Source organism: Rhea americana, unplaced genomic scaffold (assembly GCF_003343005.1).
Source record: "Rhea americana isolate MKP2758 unplaced genomic scaffold, rheAme1 scaffold_146, whole genome shotgun sequence".
Classification (NCBI taxonomy): domain Eukaryota; kingdom Metazoa; phylum Chordata; class Aves; order Rheiformes; family Rheidae; genus Rhea; species Rhea americana.
In genome coordinates, this window is record NW_028185550.1 from 445,421 (window position 1) to 466,271 (window position 20,851).

Sequence of the window (20,851 nt, forward strand, 5' to 3'; positions counted from 1 at the left end):
CCAGGAGGAGAAGGGGGGAGAAGCAGGGGCCGGTCTGGGATCCGGGGGAGGGGGGATGGGGCGGCTGATCAATGCAAATGAGCCTGTGGCGGCGGCGGCAGCGGCGGCACCGGGGAGGAGAAGCCGAGTCACTCACTGGCTCCCAGTGACTCCACGCGCCGCCATTTTGCTGAGGGGGAAGGAGGAGGAGGAGGAGGAGGAGGAGGGGACGGGAGCGAGGGGGGACAGGGCGCTCGGGCTCAGCTCGGCTGTTTCCGACCAGGCGGGAGGCGAAGGTGGCCCGAGTCCCTCCTCCCTTTCCTCTCGCCCCGCCTTCCCACCCCGGGCCGAGCGGCGAGCTGGCGAGCGGGGAGGAGGAGGAGGAGGAGGAAGGGGGCGGGCCGGCAGCCGGGGCCGGGAGGGTAAAATGGCGGCGGCGGCGGTTGCGGCTCCTCGCGCACCCCGGGCAGGGCGGGAAGTGCGTTTCCCTGCCCTCCGCCCGCCAAGGAGGGGGAGGGGGGTCTCCTCCCATAGCGCGCACACGCCGCCGCGGCAGGAGCGGCCGAGCCGCGGCCGCCTCATCCTCCTCCTCTTCCTTCTCCTCCTCCTCCTCCTGCTCCCTTCAAAGCGAGCCGCCGCCGCCGTTGCTACCTGCGAGCGCGCGCGGCGTTGCTCGCCCGCCGTGAGCCTGTTGGAGGGGCGGCGGAGGCGGCCTGTCCGCCCAGCCTGGGCTTTGGGGCCTTTCAGGACACCCCCTTCCCGCTTTTATTTATTTATTTATTTTATTTATTTATCAATCAAGAGCTGGCGTTTCCCTCTCTTGAGCCATGTCCTCGCCAGGCCCTGGCTGAGGGGTGCCAAGCGGCCGGTACCGGTGCTGGGCTCTGCTCCGGCTTCGGGCACTTCCTTCCTATCCCACTTTCCCGAAAATAACCGTTTGGGCTGCTGCGGTATCGTATGAAAATAACGCGGAAGGTAATTGCGTGACCTCCTCTGCGACGACGTTGTTGATCGTGCTAAATAGGACTTTTCCCCCTGGTGGCTTCATTGGATGTAATACTTGTCTAATGACAAGTACTGCTTCTGTAAATAGTTGGAAATATTTTTTTTTTAAAGAATGAATATCTCCAATTGAAGCTTTCTGCCCCCCCCCCCTTTTTTAAAGTTACATAACTCATGTTAATACAATTCCCCACTTCAGTTTCCTGTCTTTGCTCACTCCTTTAGGCATGTGTTTTCTGCAGGACCACAAGCCCCTGGAAGACAAGTTACCAGGCTGGCAGCAGTTTCCAGTRTAAAATAAGACATCTTTGCCATGGAAATTGTAAATTATCACCCCTCCCTTTCATTCTTGTGCTCTTCTGTATACACTCAGTCTCACACTCACTCACTCTTGCTTTTTCACTCTCACTCTCCCACACTGCTCTTCAACACTCTTCTTTCCCTCACTCTCACTGTCCTATGCTGGCTGTCTCTCTCTCTCTCTCTCTCACGCTCACGCTCACTCTTCCTTTCCCATGTGCATGCTCACGTGCTTTCACTCTTTCACAAACTCTCCTCTCCTTCTGTCTCTCCCTCTCAGGCTCTCTTATATTTGTTCTCTTCCTTGTGCACTCTCTCGCTTGCTCTCTCTCACATTCACTCACGCTCTCCWCCTCCCTCCTCCTCCCTCTCTCCCGCAAGCTCTCTCGCCCTCTCGTGCTCTCCCACACGCTCTCGTGCACTCTTGTGCACATGCGCTCTCACATGTGCCCACTCTCCCACACGTGCTTTCTCTTGCGCTCTCCCATGTGCTTGCTCTTGCACACTCACTCTTGCATCTGTGCTCTCTTGCACGCTACCTGTCGCACCCACGCGCTCTCGTGCCTGCGCGCTCTCTCTCAAACCATGCTCTCGTGCACTTTCTCTTGTGTGTGCTTTCTCGTACCCTGTCGTGTGCATGTGTGCTCTCACTCTCTCTTGCACTCTCTCATGCAGTCTCGTGCTCTTGCGTGTGTGTTCTCGTTTGTGCTTTCTCCCATGCATGCGCTTTCTCTTGCGCGTGCACTACCTCTTACTTGCTCACTCCCGTGCAGTCACTCTCTTGGGCATGCTCTTTCTCACATACACCCGCTGTCTCTCATGCTTGCTCTCTCTCTGTCTCTCTTCCTCACATTTCCTGCTAGATACATGTAATTGGAGTATCTATCACACTATTTCACAAGCCACACCTTGGCTGCTTTTTCTTGCCAAAGTAGGCATTTCTTCAGTATTTTTGAATTGTTTTTATTTTGTAGTACCACCCAGTGGTGAGTTAGTGTATTGTTTGAAGGAGTCTAGTTGTTTACTGGGTTGTACATAACATTAAGGAAATGAACTAATAGCTGCAATGCAGATGTGGTAGAATTTAATAGGAAGTGTAATAACTCAGAACTGGCRAATTAGGAAAAAATTGATAGCAGTTAGGGTTCTTCAGTGACTGCTTGGCTTAAATGGAGAAAATATAAAAGGGTCTAATTTCATTATTGAAATATAGTTATTCTATTTTTTTGATTGTTCATGTGCGTATTTACCCAGGCTGTGATGATAACCCTGGCTGCTCTACATACAACAGCCCACTCAAGTGCACAGAGTACTTTTCCCATAACAATAATCAAGGCATCAATTTCTTAAGCTAAGACTCAAGGAACTCATCTGAAGTTAGTACAGTTTAAAAATAAGATACAAGATACTGTAGTCAATATGCCTACAATATGCCTAGTCTCARTTACTACAATGGCTGTGGAAGTCAAAGGACTCTACTAGGATGAGTTATTTTTCACTCAGCTTCCTTCTTGCTGGTTGTTTTTGAAGTACTTTCCAAGTAAGCTATCATGAATAGCTGTATTCTACCATAGCTATTCTGAAATGTATCTATGCTGAAGTTCCACTTACTCTGTTAAACTGATACATAAAATTAATTTCTTTGAGAGTCTAAGTGAGAAATAGTTTCCTTGATGGCTGCCATTTTCATTTGTGTCTTACATTAATGCAAATATCTTTCAAATGGAACTAAATATAACAAAGCATACCTGTAAAAGAGATGGGAAGGACTGTGAGTAAATATTAAACCAAAACCTCACTGTGTTATTTCTTCTGTGTCTGCAGATCAGGAAACCGTCCACTGTGAAAAATACAAATAATACACATTGATCAACTGCAAATTTCTTTTTGCTCTAAGTAAGAAAAATTATTTGAAAAGGTATTTGATAAGGATCACTGATACAAAGTAAAGGAAAAAACAGTGTTTTTTCAAGCTATGTTTTATATAAATAGTAATAGTATTTATCATTACAGAACCAAAATTATATTTAAGGGATTTTTAAACTTAATCTATTTTAAGAAATCTAGTTGTCTTAATTGTACCCAACAGTGGTGTTGTAAAAAAGAAATCAGTGTGTCCTCACTGCCTTGATACAAACACTCTAAAATACTGTAAGAATATGGTTTTGCATGGTATGACTACAGGATATGATGAAGKTCCATGCCCTGAACTGCACTACTTCATATTTTATTGTGGACTGTCAAGTTCTGGCAGCTCCTGCTGGTTGTAGAGCCTTACCTGTCYGCATGGCCCCTTTGCAGGATTTTACTGCCTCCAAATAAACTGAAAACCTGTGCTTAGTATCCCAATTTTGTTAGGATATTAAGCTCTGGCAGAGGGACAATAATGAAGTGTGGGAGAGGAGATAATTTCTTAAATCAGTGGTGTTTTTTTATTTTCTTGGTCACATGCACACACACATATGCTTATGTAGAGCTCCTCATTCTATTTGGTGTTGGGGGTACTTCAAATTATATAAATGTCCAGCGTGTAGTTTGGGAACACTTAAGGTATCTCTGTTACTCTATGCCCAAGTTTGTAAGAGATTTCAACCTTAACACTACTTAGACCCAAGTTTTTACACAGCGGAAAGCTTGTAGAGGTACATATGATGCCATATAATCTTCCTATCTTGAACTGTCTTGACGACATATAACTGATGGGCCTGTTAATGGCAGAATATGGAGATTAACATTTAAGCGATTCTGTGACAGTTGTGTATGAATAGTCTCAGAATAGCAATGTTGATTTTTAAGCTTCTTGTGTCTTTGAAATTAACTGAGAATGTTGAAATGTTAAAGCTACAGGGAGCTCATATCATGAGGTATGTGAAAATCTGTTGGCTTTTTYCTTTATAGTAAAATTTGATTAAAAGCTATTTTTGTTAGATAAAAACGTGAAACTACATACAGAAAAAGAGATACAGAAAAACAAGGCTAAAGAATTAAATCGTTTCCCAATTAACATTCTGATTTAAACATTTAAACTTTTCTCTCCCTGCAGCCAGTTGAGTGGCTAGTGTTTAGCCCAGAGAACCATATCTGTGTGTGTACTGACAGATCTACACGCTGATAGCCATTGGAGTTTTCCTGTAACTGAGGAGAAAGAGCTGAGGTCAAACACCTCAGTATTTATTAAGTAAGTCTGTTCTATAAGAAGAGTTGTCTTTTTCCTTTGCATTTTTCCTATGCTTAGTGCGCATGACGTATACTTATTATAGAGCAAAGTTTGATTAGTGAGTTGCCTAGATTGGTTAAGAAGCTAAATTCTGTGAGTGTACCAGAAAAATGCATGTGTGAAAATTATTTATTTTGTCAGTTTACAATGATGTTAGCTCTATATTCTGGGATTAAGGCAATACCAAACACTTATTCCAAAAGCTCACTTCCTACTGGGAGAGGATCATGTCCTCCAGATGACTCTTCCAGCCAGCACTGCTTATTCGGGTGACCTCTCATTGGTGAACAAGAGATCCAGTCTGCCATTTCACAGCTGCTCATTCCAAGGATCTCCAAGACCCAAAGTCTAGTTAACAYTGGGATCACATTGCCCCTTACTCATCGCAGAAAGCAACGCCCTTTCAAATTTGGAGCACTGGCAATTAGGGATAACTTTGAGGGAGAAACTATTCTTTCTGAAATGTAGATGTGATTTGTGTTTATCATAGTGCAACTTAAGCATCAAAATCCTACAATACTGAGACAGTTCAAGGAATGTCTGAGAGATCGTAACCGTTTCTCCATCTTTGGTTTTAGCCTAAGCACCAGGTACCCTAGTCTCTTAAAACCAAAATACATTTAGCAAAGTAAGATTGTTTCCTACTCCAACAAAGTTTCCAGATTTCTTTTCTATCTGCTGCTTCATTAGTTACTTTATTTCCCTCCTCTCTAGAAACTATTTTTTGTTGTTTGTTTGCTGTTTAACACCACATAGGTATCTTTCTGCATCTGTAACTTTAGTGGAAGTTTTCTATACTCTGTGCTAATAGCTTTAAAATGGCAATTGTTAAAAGATGAAAAGTCACATAAAGCATGCTTTCTTGCAAGCTTGCTCATTTCTGTTTTAAAGTTAAGTTTTTTTCTTTTAGATTATTTTTCCTGAAAATTTTAAGTGCTATTGTTAGGCTCAGTTTTCCAGAGATTAATTGCTCTTTGAAAGTTTTTACTGATCTTTCTTGTTACATGTAAGTTGAAGTTATTTTAATTCCCGACATTTTTAGTCTTTTCTAAACARTGTATTGCCTAACGATAGAGAGGAACAGCTGTCCTGTTTTGGTTGTTAAAATGGCACAGATGGACCTTATAAAGCCACTTTTGATTGTGTGATTTCCTCAGGACAACCCAAAGACTTTTAYAATAGATGAATAAAAGAACAGTCCCAGGTATTACAACTCTCATGGTATGCCTGTGCTTGAATTAAGATTCCAGCCACATTTCTTTAAGCACCATTTTCAAAGCCTGAGATCTTTCAAAGATAGATCAGATGCTTTTATGCCACGTATGTGAAGTATATTTTTTCCACTTGATACTGTGCTGTCTTACCTTCCTAAGGTCTATGAGATTATTTCAGTTATCTTTCTTTTGCATGTTATTTTCTTCCTGGATTTCACGAAGAGTGTAATATTACTGAGTTGTCTTTGCAATATGCCACATACAGTTTTGTGAATAATATTAGTCTTTGTTTACTGGAATATCCTTTCCTTCTTACCATTATCAAAACTGAAGTTGGAAGCTAGATCTGTACAAAGAGAAGCTTAGAATACATCTTAATTTTATTATACCACAATAATATAAAAAATRTATCTCTAAGAAGTCATGCTTATTCAGTTGCTTAACTTTTAATGTCATTTTGCAGAGGAATTCCCACTAATATGGAATGAATCAGTGGCTTAGTAAATGAATAGTGAGTTGCCTGCATATGCCAAAATGAGCAAATTTTTCAATAAAAACTGTAGCTCCAAAATCTGCACAATCTGATCTGAATTTGCAATTTTATTTCCCCTCTTCCTTCCTTATATAGACCTTGCAGTTGATTTGATCAGGAATCTAAAATTAAGTACTGAAACATCTTAAACAGTTGTTTTTCAGACAGATCAGCCCTTTGATCTAACTGATTGCATGGCCATATAAACACCAGAGTCAGCACAAGRAAGAGTACATTTCAAGCATGATACTACATGCCGAGTTCAATGAATACAACAGAAGAATATGGGTGACCTTGATTCCATTCTATTTTTGTGCTGACTGGAATACTGCCAGCCAAATTTTTTTAACTGTATGTATTAATATTGCTGGCCTACAGTACTGGTTGTAATGATCCTAAGCCTTCATCTAGTCCATCCTTTGCTTTTCTGTCTTGATCTTTTATTCCCTCCTCATATATACCATCATTGCAGGGTTGTCTGATACCAAGGAAGCCCTCTTTCCTTCCCTTGACTATGATGCTGTTTTCAGTCTGAAAACACTTAGTCTAGTAAACTGCCAACACAACTCTGAAGAAGTAACTGAAGATAAATGCAAACCCTGAGCAAATATAAAACTCTAAACCCAAACTAAGGACTGGATTAAGAATTTGAGAATGTGTCTACTCTGCAAAATTATTCAAATAGGGTCCCACTGATTCACAACACCAAAGTAGTACTGTAGTCCTGGCTCTTTTTAGACTCTTTAGGCTAAAGATGGAGTAAAAAAACATTCACCAAACTGAGCTGGACTAGGGTTTGAGAAGATCAGGCTGGTTGTTGCCACTGTTGTTGTTCTGGGACACTGCTGCTGCTCCTGTATGCTGAATCAGACTGGCATCTGTCCTAATGAAAGACAAAACTCAGCCTAGTGACAGCAAGAGCGAGGGAAGGGTGTGGTTCTGTTTCTTACTTGAGGGTCTGCAGCAATTTAGGTCCATCTAAGTGCTGCTAAAGTTCTCCCCTTGACTGAACCTTCCCTTCTCTCATACTGGCACTCCTACAATTAACAGATTTACAATACTATATAGTAACAGGAGAAAATACTTTTAATTAAGGAGGCAGGGAAGTCCTGGTTAGTGATCAGCTCTGTGGCTCACGTGTCAGTCAAACCCAGAACTGGTATTTAGTTGAGCATTTGCAGATGGCAGTAGCAAAAGCAGAGATACCCAGTTCAGAGCTACTGCTCTGAAAAAAGTTAAATTGCATAAGAAACCACACCTTGAAAATTCAACTAGGTATGTTTCTCTACCCTGTCTTGTAGTTTGGATATCCAAACCTTATTTTGTATCTGAATGTACATACTGAGCAGTGAATGTAGAGTATGGAACACTTAAATGCTATGTTTCTAATGTCAGTCATGTTGACTGCTTCATCTGGACCTTTGTCTCTAATCACTGAATTATCTTCTGTTTGCTCTGCTGTAAGTTACCGTTCCTGTAACAGTGATAGTTGAATGGATTGCACATTTATTGCTCTGCTGCCACAGCTTATGACAGAAAGTAAACTACCAGTGATTTCAGTAGACGTTAATCAGAGATGGAAGCTGTGACAGCTGAAAAACAAGTATATGTTTTATTTGGCCATTTCTGCCATACAGGTAACTTCAAAATGGAGATTCTAACCAATTCATGTGACCTCTAGTCAGAAATAATGCTGGAAAGGTTGAAATCCATTGCCCAGGAAATCCTTCACTTCACTAAAGGAAATAAATCTCCACCTGTAAAGTTAGCAATGAAAGTCAGCTGAAGTGTAATAGAACCAGTTTAAATTTACACACACTTTGAAATTCCACTATTTGAATTTCCAAATTAAAGTGTAGTATACTACCATTACTCTAGTAATCAGCATTTTTTTTAATAAGCTTAATGTCTAACTAGAATTTGCTATCACAGGACCCTGTGAAGACAGAAATTCAGGTGGTTTGATTTCTCCTGAATATTAACAAATGCAATAAAAATTTCTGGTGATATAAATTAGACTAAAAACATGTCACAACAATAGCGATTCTCACCACACTGCTATGTTACAGTTTGCTACAAAACAGCTAAATGCCTGCACAGCATTTCAGTAGCAAAATAACCTGCATTCTCATAAATATGTTATCAGCTACTGGGTGTGGTGAGAATCACGCCATACAGCTGGGTAAACAGGCCAAACCCCAACTCWGAGTGGTTCCAGTATGGTGTCTCAGAGCCTGCTTATACAGTAGCAATTGTGGTAATTTAGTTGAGRTTTTTTTGTTTGTTTGAATACCTCCATGCCCATATAGCTCTGGTGGAAATTTGGCTGCACTAGTTTGAAATTCAGTGCTACTATTCTACCACTCCTTTTCRATGAGCTACTCTGATAATCACACCCAAGTTCTAGGTCTGATTCTGGGAGTTCACAAGCTAATTTGAAAGATTTGGGAAATTCATAAAACCTGTTCTGAGGGTTGATGCAGAAAATAATCAAGCCAGATCTAGCTAGGGAGAAACACCCAGGAGAAAAATAGAGCATTACTGGTTGGTGCCAAAAATAGATGCTAAAGTGAGCAACACTAGTAGTAAGTGGGCTGCAGTCAGTTCTTCACAGCACATGTTCACACACAGTTTATTATGTAGTTCTGTTTGGGAGAAAATAATGCTGTTTCCCCTTCAGTCCTTCAAACCAAATTAGCCAATTCCTCCCAATAGTCTTTGTGTAAATTACCAGATTTGTGAAAGACAGCAGACGGCAAGCTATCAAAACTCCCGATGACAGTTTGTGTGCAAATTTCTCCAACTGAAAGAACTGATTTAGTAAGATTTAAAAGATGTTCATAATAAAAATGACCCTTTTCACATATCGTGCTAATAATCAGAAAAGACTATCCATAGTATTGCTTAAATGCTCATTGTTTACATTTAATTTACACTATTTCCCTTTTATTCACCCCTTGTCTCATTTTCATCTTTCTTTCCACTTGTTATTCTCATCCATACTTTTCACTTCCAAAACATATTTGCAACCCCATCTCTTCAAAACGCTCTGTTTTCTTGTTCTCGTTTGTTGCACAAACTAGCACTCACAGGTAGACAGACCTATGTATAGACCTAACGAAACTTACAGGGCAAGCACATACRCACCTGCAAGAACTTCCAAGTTCCAATTTGACATGCAAGTAGGTTGCCTTAAGAAGGATGACAAAGGATGAATAGCTGTATTCTATTACCAAGGCGGGGGGGGGGAATTCTATACAATATAAAGCTGCACATACTCAGTAAACTTGGCCAATTAAACTATTTCAGGATGCTGATAGCTCCGTCAGGAGTCTGGCCAGGGAATAGCAGAAACAAGTTGAAAACTACACACCACCACTTGCCAAGACTGCACTGTTCATCTGTGTTCTGTTATTTGAGTAATATTAAAAGCGGTCCTSTCCCCCCCTCCGCACAGGTCAAAATATAACTTGAAGGACTTAAAGAAGCCGACAACACTCCGCATACGCCAACAGTTCATCAATTATCTATGGTAAGTATTTTCCCAGGAAACACTAAGTTAACTTTTTCTCAACCCATCATAGTTCTTAGCACTTCATCATATGAACTTGCAATCCGCATCATCTTTCTCCCTGCCAACAATCACAAAAGCTGTAAAATACACTGTTTGGAGAGGCTTGAGAGGCAGGGGAATTAAACATTACTCATACTTTTGAGAATACAAATGCTTCACTGTATTTTCATATCAAAACGGTGTTTTTACAGACAGGGTATCCCCAGACTCTCGGAAGTGACCAGTGATTTCAGGCATTTAAGTAACTAAGGTGGACTGTATGTGAAATGTTTAAGGAAACCTGTCTACCCAAGGATTTATTAAAAATGAATCCCTCAACTGAAGAGACCATCACTGGCCATAATCAGCCTTAGACATGGAAGAGTATCTGGAAGTCTGGAGGGGAAAAAAAGAAAGTCATAACAAAGTGCAGAGTTGTATTCATGAATGGCAGGATAAGGAAAGGATGCATTATTTTGCTACCTTAGCCCCCATGTTGTTTTTAAAAACAACATTTAGCACTTGTTTTGCTCTATTACACTTGGAGACCAGCCAAGTAAGTTGGGGGAAGGGGAATCTAGATGAATCTTTCAGCAAATAAAAACAGTAGCCTTGAATCTACAGAAGTCCTGCATCAACAATAGTTGATTATCCAAAGGGACAGACTGGCACCAGGTCATACAAAATTTTATTCATAATGCAAGTTTCTCACTTTTGTTAACCATTCCACATATTACTGCTGCATTATTTGCAACATCCTCCTGATCTTTCATAAAGAAATCCACATCTGAAGTCTTACTACCTTTCCAGATCTTAAAGCTACTGGAAATAACTCTTCAAGCTTCCTTCAGAGATGAGCATTTCTAAAGCTTTTTGCATAAATATTAGCTTTATTGGAAAATAGGTCACTTAACCAATCAGATTAACACACACCAATTATTCAAGTTAAAAAAAACTAACCTAAAATGCTTTGGAAAATAATCTGCTTCAGTTACAGTAGCAAACACATCATATTAGCCTGAAACAAGTATTTGGGGATGTTTTCATCAGCTAACAGGCAATCAATTCATGTAAACACAGAAAACACCCTGTAAAATTTGTGTTTATGAATGTACCTGGAGTACATATTTTTGAAAAATCTGTAAAGAAATATGCACAAAGTAAACATTGGTTTACATATAATTACAAGTTACTTATGTTTATATGATGGTTCATGCTTTTTATCCATTTATTATTTACAGAGTGTGCATTAGAACCAGTCCTGTTTTAGATGTACATTGTAATTATTTTTCCACATTTGGGATAACTGCACTAGAAATACGCAAATCTTTAATGGTATCCAGAACCCTGCATAAGCGCTTGCAGAGATCAGTGAAAGGCACCAATTTTTAAGATAACAAGTTAAGACCACAGTGAAGTTTTTAGATTTAAAAGGGAAGTGAAAACTAAGATTAACATTTTATTAGATAATCTGAAAGATTTATCAAAATAATGAAACAACTCTTCTCTGAATTAACTATTTCAAAAATATATTCCAAATAATACGCTGTTTGAGAATTTAATTTTGATTTAGTTTTCCAGTAAATATCAGAACATCAGCCTCACAGACTTGTTTCAATCTTAAATGGGGAGAAAAATAACATGCATAAAGGCATAAGTGCCTTTTTCTTTCAAAACTGTTTTCAATGCAATGTTAATGCCACTTCATGTCAGAACTAATTCAGTGTTTTATTTCTGCTACTCATGGAATATTATAATCCTTAAGCTATACTATCAGTAGTATTCCCATTTTTAATGAAATGTATTTTCTTACTGGATTGATGACAGTCTGCACAGCTGCAATAAGCTTTTGATAGTCTGTAGCTCTAAATGCTGCAACTCTTAACCTGTTCACAAGCCATTTAATATGTCCATTCCAAATGTGTCCTTCAACAAGATTTTACCTTTTTTTTTGTTTAAATTTCAAGCTGCTTATTACAGGTGATACTGCATCAGCAGAAAGTAACAGAAAGCTACACTTCAACAGGACAGGAAGACATGAAAGCTTAAAGCACATTATCTTAATAAGGGAAAGCAGCAGCTTTTGTAACTATCAAAATAATTGAATTCTTAACATAATTTTGGTAGGCTGTATTGTAAGTCCTAGTCATAAGGGGTTTGAGGATAACTTGTCTCTTTCCAAAGACCAGTGTTGCCAGCTCACAGTATTTGTGTTGCCAAATGATCTTCAGACAGGGATGGCTTTGCTTTTTTAGGGCCAGCTAAACCAAGCAAATAGATGTTCAGAAACAGAATGAAGCAAATACTTAAAACTGTGGAAACATTCTGGTCACAGCTAGGTTCTACATGAACACTGCTAACTCATGCACTTCTATTTCAAAATTAATGTACAGCACAAAGTTAACTACAGTATCCAAACTTACATAAAACACCACCAACTGTCTAACCTTATTTTACAGCTCTGCATGAATGGCTATACTTTGCATCACAGTAACAGTCCTAGGATTAGAGACCAAATAAATGGAAACTGTGGAAAATAAAAACATCAGCTGCTAGAAGACAGAGGAGAAACATTACATAAATGGGGAAGCCAAGACTGTACACAATCTTAGTGTTCATATGGTTTGCTTTTGGTATCAGTACTTCTCAAGTCTCTGGAAATCATTTAAATACAAAACTTTTAGGTAGAAAAATAACTGTAGATCTTGTCTACCTATGTTATTTATATGTATTAGTATCACTCATTTACTCAAGATACAGTGCAATACCTCTTTGCAATTTATTTCAAAAGTGTCCATATATAGAGCAACAGTACCTTATTCCTGGCATTTCATAATAATTTGTTGCAGAATATCTATTCATAGAGGTAAGTCAGAATAGCTACTGTACTTCCAAATGGAACCCAACTTAATTCATGTTTTAACTTATTTCAAGCATAGCCAAAGTCCTTGAGGTTAGGCAAGCCAGAAGCAGCCATTACCTAGATCAAGGGACTTTTCCTACATTTTCAGTATACAAGTCTTTAATATGATCACAGCATTTTTATCCAATAAAAGAATAAGCCAAAGAAAGAAAAATAAATGTAAACCAAGTTTATTTTGCTTTTAAGTAGTGTTCTTTAAGCACTACAGCATGGTAAACAATGTAAATTAGTATAAGTCATCTCAAAAGCCAGAGTTTTTTTTTTATTTTATGAGTTGTTAAAAAGATGCAGCCTATTCTAACAGGATAAATATTTTAACCATTTCACTTCGAGTTAATGAAGGCTCACAAATGAGCAACACTCCTCATTGAGGAAAACAAAAAGCTGTTGTCGACAAAGCGACAGCACACACACAAAAACAAAAGAACTGTGTAAAAATAACTAACTGTACTGTGTTCCCATACTCTTTAGAAGTTGCTTTACATGGGATGATATGCACATGATCTTGCTGCAAACTTGCCAAACAACTTGCAAATACATGTAGCCTAGCCTTACCACTCAGTCCAAAAAGCTGCTAACTGTTCAAAAAAAATGCAGCACTATAATCCTCTGCTTAACAATTAATTCGTTTTACTCATTACCTTTTCTCCTAGGCTGCAGGGCAGGCTAGAAAGAAAATGATCCCAAATTAAAAATTGATACTCTTACAGGAAATTGTATAATTTTGCAATATAGTCTTTTACAAGTTATGTTTCGCCTCTTTTCCCCTTAGCCACAAAATGGGCATGAAGTAGTATTTTGAAAATGCCTTAATTTTCAACTTCATGCAAATCTAAATAAAGATGACCAAACAAAAGCTTAAACAATGGAAGGATATTTCACAGAAAATTTCTTATACAAAAAACACATAAGAAAAAGGGCCACTAGGTGACATTTTAATTTACAAATTGGCATCATTTTGGTCAACAAATATCCAAGTGCTGTTTTCTTCTATCACAACAAAGTAGCTGTACAGAAAGAAAACTGCATAACTTGTTTTATTTTTTTTTTAATCGCACATCTCCTCAGGAATTTCATGTGGATTAAGGATGCCAGGGACAGACATCTGAAGTTTATGTTTCTCCTCTTGAGCCTGCCGAAGGGCTGTTTCTCTTTCCTCCAAGAATAAGTCTGATGTGTCTTCACCTGCAAATTCCTGTATAATTCACAAAACTGTTAGTTCATTGTCAAATGCTTTAGAACAGAGCAGTAAGCTTCCAAAATCCAGAATAATATTCCTGTCACACTGTATGTTTGCTTTCTGTTAAGATATTAATATAAAGGAATGCAAAATACAGAAGATTTTTACCATRTATTACAGGATGGGATGCTCTAGTAAAGCAGCTTTTCTGCCATAATACCATTTAAAGCAGTACCATAAAAGCTTTGGAATATCTAACAATTACATTCTTAACACTATTTTAATGAGCACTTTTCTACAGTCATCTTGAATTCCAGTATCTATGGAAAAATGAAAACATTATTCTGGGAAGATTCAAACCACGCCTACATCCCTAGCAGAACTGAAAAATCACTGTTCAAAGATCAGCTTGCTGTATCTCTCATTAGAGTAGATTTAACAACCAACTTAAAACTATGGATTATATGCACACAGAGTAAAGCACAACTGATGTGTTAAACTCACTTCATATAATTAAAGCATACTAAACATATTAAATCATAAAATAGATTAAATGACCTCTCATCCACAGACCCTCTCAAGCTATTTAAGTAAGCTTCTGTTACAACTTTAAACCACGGTAGCCTTGTATCTCCTATTCAKAAAACTGTCCAATTTTTTTTCCCAAACAATTATTGTTATGTTGAATAATTGGTTTTTTTTTCTTGAAAAAGCATGACAAACATACCTTAATTTGTACCAGGAAATCTCTTAGGTGTTCTTTGAAGGCAGGAATATCCTGGTTTAAACTGAAGAGTCCTGTTACAAACAGTTTTACCTGGGCACTGAAAGAAAAATACATCAGGTAGTATTTCAACACATATGAACCCCCTCAAAAGCAATAAAGAACTACGGCATACTTACTCTTGCAGATGAGGAAAAGCAGATTTGAGAAGATTAGCAACATACTCCTGAATAAACATTTGGTTGTTCACTGGATTCCCAGGGTTTAATGGAGTACTTATTTTTCCCTCTTCTACTAAGTTGAACATGTATGCAAGGATTGATGCATGCATTGTCAAACCTGAACAGACCAAAATTACACATATGCAGTTATTACTTAGAACACAATGTACAACATTATTTTGAAGGTTGAAAGGAATGTTTTCATCAACTGATTCACATATATACATTCTTACCAGCAGTGTGAGAGGTGTCTGTTACAACTGAGAAAATGTGCTGAAGAATATCACAAAAATATGTCTGATAAAAACTCTGGGCAGCAGCCTCTTCTTGCGCAACATTTTGTAACAGTGTATAAAGTATTTGAAGCCCTGGAAAAATATGCATAAAAAAGTTGACCAACAAAAGAATGTTTAAATCTCTAGGCATCTTTTTGCCTTTCCAAAGTGATACAAATATCCCAAGAAATTGATGGGCATTGAAAGTCAGATCATAGACTTGATGATTTTCCCAGGCATTTCCTCAAGAAGCCACTAGAGGGCTATACACACGTTTACAAGGAGTTCAGATTTGGTTTTCACTACCTGTAAGAACCAGGAAAATCTCTTTATCAGGAATATCACTTTATTGCTGTTGAAGTGAGATAAACCCTCTACCAAAAATGTAGTCACTCATTTTAAAAGTGAAAAATGTGCAAATTTTCAGAATTACATGAAGACATTACTAATTGAAATAAAAACTTCTCTTTATCCCTAACCTTTCCAACACTTAAACACACACACACAAAAAACCCCCACCACCCGCTAGTTTAGAAGTGGCAACATCTGTCAGTGTTTTTAAAATCAGGCAGCCTCACAGCCATCTTTTTAAGCAACAGTCATGATGATCAAAGAAGCCTCAAAGCTACAATGTTTTCAGAATTTAAAACATGTCTGTAGCCCCTCCAAGCCTCCCTTAAAAACTCAAGACTCTGGAGGACTTTTTAATTACCTAAGCCTGTTGAAGGAAGAATCGATACACTCAGCTACTCAGTTAAGCTTCCCCTGACATTAACAACTTGCTTTTGTCAGAAGGAAGCACAGTTCCCCTCCTTAAAATCTAAGGTCTCTTTCCCCCTCCTCTTACACCAGGACTGGCTTCCACAAGACTGTCAGTTCAGCCCCCAGGCATTCATCATTCTGCCAGATTTTTCACTAGTTACTGAGAAACTCTCTTACTGAAGTAAGGAGAAACACCACAGGCAGTGCAACAGAAGCAGAGCTGGAACACCAGCTTTAGCAACAATGAGCTGTAGCATCAATTCAGTTTCAAAAAATGTCAACACTCACTTGAAAAAGAAAACAAGCAGAAATGAAGTGTTCTCTTGCAGCTGCAATAGTGAAAACACTACCCACACATTTTAGCATAGTAATATATACCTGGCTGGCAACTTGAAGCTGGGACAGGAGATATTATTCTTCGACTAATGCAATACAAAAAGAACATTCCAATCACATAATTAAGCTTGACTAAAGAGATGCAAGAAAGTAGCAGTAAACTATCAGAAACATAGTTGACACTGCTGCTGCCTGCACATTTAGTAACACTTAAACTCTCATTTACCTGTATCTGCAACATTTCTCATTGTATGTTTGAAAGCCCAAATAATAGAATCCAGAACTAGTTTGAACTGTGCAGGTGGAATGGCCAGGAATGCTGGGAAGCAATGAGAATTTACAGCCTGGAGTAGTAAGAAAAAGTTTGTTCTGTGTTCAGGATACTCTTCAAAGTCCTACAAGGGGAGGAGGGAGAGAGGGAAAAAAAAAAAGTCAAGTTTCCTGAGCAGCTGAAATATCCTCCAGAAGATCTTCTGTGAAGAGGAGTCCAATTCAGTAAGTTATATATAACAGTATTTAGGCCCCACGTTTAAATGACCTTAAATAAAAAGCAAAGTATACAATTCTCTAGCAGAGCTGAACTTTTTCCCCCAATTTACCCCAAAGCTTGGGAAGACCATCTTCTAAGGAATTAAACATCAACTGTCTGAGCCACATTTCGTTAGTATATAACGATAATCACTTCTCATTCCACAGATAATCAGGTGGACACAGATGGTCTCAACATGGCTAAGAATCTATGTTACTTTTAACAGAGAAACAATTAGTGCCACTTTTCAATAAAACAGAAATTAAGCCAGTACTGCCTGACTATTATGCAAATACATACTACAGACCACAGCAAAAGAACTGCACATCTATGGTATTTAAGCGTGAAAACACTCAAGAAAGGGACTGATAAATACTTGTATTTACAAGTTTGAAATTTTAGCAGTTATTCTGACGCTGAAGTGGGGTTAAGTAAAATTTTGCTTCCAGAAGCATACCCTTCCAAGCTCACCAGAAAAAATGATTAATGACTTTATTTGAAAACTAAAACTAGGAAATTTGTAAGGCTACCAAATTAGGACATCCAACTAGACAGCCAGACTTTGAAGCAAATGTTAGAGAAGTGTGCCACAAATGGTCTATGACTGCAGGAAGATGGGGTCTACAAGACACTATATACAGAGATGATACTCACTGAAAGAAATCGTGAATCCCCACTTCATTTCTATAAAACAAAAGCCCTGTAGTAATCTGTTAACTACATATTGTTTCCCTTCATTGGAACAGAATGACAGCCAAGACTAGTACCCTCAATATAAAACTTCTTTTTTTGGTCTAGAGTCACTAGAGAGATGCTTTGTCCAGAGTTTTATATATAAATACCTTGTTGATCATATTTAACGTGCATTCAAAAACAGCATCGAATATCTGAGGTATTTCAGCAGTAATGTGTCCACCCAGCTTGTTTACAATAATAGCCATAGTACTAAGTACTTCAGGTTCTCTAGCAGCTGGAACATTTCTCTGGTAGTCAATGAGAACTGCATCCAGCAAGGGAGGAACAAAGTTTTCAGCTACCTAATTAAAAGAGCAAGCCATGGTTACAATAACAGTTATTAAATGAAGTCACTAGCAAACGGTGTATAGCAAAGTTAATTGTCTAGTTACAGGAAATACTTTTCCTAAACAAGTTGAAATACATTAAACATCCATGAACTACCCCCTCATTCCCAGAACCATCCAGCAGTGAATTCAGTAGAGTCCTATTAAGTCCCCTTGCTTCCCTTAAGAATATTCTTAGCTAAAACTAACTAAACCATCTCAAAAGTAGCTCAGACTTACTTCAGTACATTCATACTTCTTTATTTTATAGACCTCCTGAAACAAGTTCCTGTGATCCATCTGATTCAGTCAACAGCAGAAAAGAACAGACTTCTTCCAAATTCTGCCTTATTAATGAATCACTTTTGTAAGATACATTTACTTACCATCTGCGGATCATTGGACCGGCTCACCCAGCCAGAAATTAGTTTTAAGGTTTCCCTTTTTACAGTCCTCATACTTCTAATCAATGGCTGCTTTGTTACCATTTCACCTGTTAAGTTTTAAAGTTTCAGTTAATCCAGGTAAAGTGATTTTCCGTTAATGTAATTTGTATTTAGTACAAAAAAAAATTACCTTACACCAATTTAAGACTGAGAATGCTTTTTAAATATTCAAAGACAAAGAATAGTAAAAACATTGCACAGACAGAACTACCCCCACTCTAGTTCCCAGAGCCCACTTAGCATTACTACTGCTTACAGCACCTTCCTAAAAAAAGCTTCAAAAACAAAGCTACAACTTACTTTTGCACATAAGGAAACCACTTAACTACTTAGACTAAGCTTACATCTCATTCTCCTTAAGTGATGAGGTGAGGGGAGAGTAAACTATGTGGTTTTCTATAGAAGATCAATCTAATCTAAGACAGAAAGAGCCTTTCCACTAAGAAGTCTTGTCCTTAGTTCCGTTTCTTACCCCAAAATTCAGTGTAGTCTTATCAATAAAATCTGATTAACTGCAGAGCTATGCAACATTACAACACATACGAAGGAAACACTGGAAGAGTTCAGTCAAGGAAAAGAGGCCAGGACTGCTCAACCTGGCATGAGAGATCTCAGGCAAGCTAAAACCAGTTGTGAAAACACTCTGAAACAAGCACAATCACACAGCTGCCAATACAGTATCACATCTGAACTACAGATCCAGCAAATGCTTTCTGAACTTTATCATTTCTGACAAGGACAAATTCTGCCCATTAGAGCTGCAGAGTCAAAAGTTACTGATTTCACTGCTAGTTTTATTCTTAATTCTGTCTGAGAAGCTACTTCAAGGTCAGCCAGCTGTTCAGTTACATTAAGTTTTATTTAACATTCGTATTTCCAAACATCATCTGCACTGGGTAGAAAACTGRTCATAACATAGATGAACAATTCAATGATTGACTTGATTTGACTGGGTCATGAACTACTACAGCAGCACTTGCCACTAAGACACAGTATATCCTCATTTATCTAGTAGGATTATGATAGGTAAGTGATAATTTCTTGTCAATTACTACAAGTTCGGTTTATCATTACTTTCAGGGATCTTCACTAGAGTTACCTTTCTATAATAAAGCTACTTAGCAGCACAGTACTATACCAAAGCTCCACTAACACCTTTTAGAAAAAAACAAATTCAAAGATGGTCTTTTTCGTACATAAAATTAGAGCAAGATAAAAGAACATATACTAGAACTTTGTCTCAACAGTTTGGGTATTAGTTCTTCTAAATATTTACTGTGTTTTGTATCTTTCCCAAACTTTCCGGCTTATAGTTGTCTTCCCTCTAAAATCAGAGCATTTTTTTGTTCAAATAAGAGAACATCTGGTTATCAAGAAAATCTAAGCAAACACCATCACTGTCATTCTCCACTTGCCCAAGCAGTAAAAATGAACACAGTAAAGTGAGCCTGCCTCTAACATACTTTGAAACCTGTTAACATGAACTATTAACCCCCAGTTTCAAGGAAGAAAAGAAAAATTCTTACCATTAGCCTGGATAGCTGCAGAAATATTTTCACTTAGGCACTTGTACACATTCAGCATATCTAAATAAATTCTTCCAAGCTGAATCACAAAGGGGTGGCCAACTGCTTTACATGCTCTTACATTTGTTTTCAGAATGCTACCCAGCTGCTTAACTGTTTCAGGATCCTTTAAGATATCAACATTCTGTTGAAAAATAGGAGTTCATTTTGTTCAGAGAATAAAACTGCTCTTTACCTTTTAATAAAAAAAAGTGGTACTTCAAATAATTTCCATTACGTAGTTTGGTAAAGAAGGTATCACTAAAAGATAGAGTTTATATAATACTGGTTTTTAGTTCATGGCACTCGCCACTCTACCTTACACTGAGAATCAGGATGAATTTTGAATTGCCTTTATTTTGCTCTCCTGTAAGAAAATTTTTGCAGGAATAGAATAAACATTATTCTAGAGTAAGAGGAGGGGTGGGGGAGGAACACAACAAATGAAGATTGAGATTAAGAAGGTGAAGGGACAGACACAGGAAAGGCAGTCTCTGTTCTTGGTTTAACAGGGAAGTCACAGGGAGAAAAGGAACTCAAGTTGGTTTAAATTTCAGGATAACTGAGTTAAGTCCAAAGTCCACCTCTTGCGGACTGCAAGATTTGTTTGTACTTTAATAAAATGTTTTAAAAATTGAAAAAGAGAAATGAAAATAGGAACAAAGATGTACTTTAAGGAGTGACTGAAGAGAAATAAGAAAGTGAACAGCATTTTTAGTGTTTCATGTTTTCTGTTATTTAGAAAGAAACCCCTCCTATGAGCCACACTACGTGAAATATGAACCTGGCAATGGAAGAAACCTTTAGCCAATTTTATCTGAACACAGAATACGCTTAAAATTTATGGACTTACTTTTGTTGCCTGTTGAATTATGCTGTCCCATACTTGATTAGGGAGCAACATATATTTTTCTATCAGATGCTCCTGTACGGTCTGGTCTGTCTGTGCCCCAATCATGTATCCTACTGCTTCATAGAACGTATGTACCTAATTGGAACAAGAAGTCAAACAGGTTAAAAAGGAATAAGGAA

General features: G+C 38.3%; 1 protein-coding gene and 1 long non-coding RNA gene across 4 annotated transcripts in view; one reads left to right on the top strand and one right to left on the bottom strand.

The window, feature by feature from the left end:
- Positions 1 to 407: 407 nt before the first annotated feature.
- On the top strand, positions 408 to 20,679 carry LOC146599113 (uncharacterized). Of its 3 annotated transcripts, none has more exons than XR_014895101.1 (4): positions 408 to 954; positions 4,325 to 4,459; positions 9,702 to 9,776; positions 18,080 to 18,102. It is a non-coding gene; the product is annotated as an uncharacterized LOC146599113 (long non-coding RNA). The 3 variants fall into 3 exon arrangements; XR_014895103.1 differs by lacking the exon at positions 18,080 to 18,102 and adding an exon at positions 20,562 to 20,679 and having other exon boundaries at positions 474 to 954; XR_014895102.1 differs by lacking the exon at positions 18,080 to 18,102 and adding an exon at positions 12,257 to 12,773 and having other exon boundaries at positions 474 to 954.
- Positions 12,875 to 20,851, bottom strand: part of XPO1 (exportin 1) — a 36,737-nt gene continuing 28,760 nt past the window's right edge. The window contains exons 16-24 of the mRNA XM_085299157.1: positions 20,673 to 20,807; positions 19,781 to 19,964; positions 18,195 to 18,301; positions 17,590 to 17,784; positions 16,445 to 16,613; positions 15,079 to 15,213; positions 14,804 to 14,963; positions 14,628 to 14,724; positions 12,875 to 13,915 (exon numbers count right to left, since the gene is read on the bottom strand). Coding sequence (XP_085155283.1) covers positions 13,769 to 13,915; positions 14,628 to 14,724; positions 14,804 to 14,963; positions 15,079 to 15,213; positions 16,445 to 16,613; positions 17,590 to 17,784; positions 18,195 to 18,301; positions 19,781 to 19,964; positions 20,673 to 20,807 — 1,329 coding nt within the window. The 3' untranslated portion in view covers positions 12,875 to 13,768. The remainder of the gene's footprint in view (positions 13,916 to 14,627; positions 14,725 to 14,803; positions 14,964 to 15,078; positions 15,214 to 16,444; positions 16,614 to 17,589; positions 17,785 to 18,194; positions 18,302 to 19,780; positions 19,965 to 20,672; positions 20,808 to 20,851) is intronic.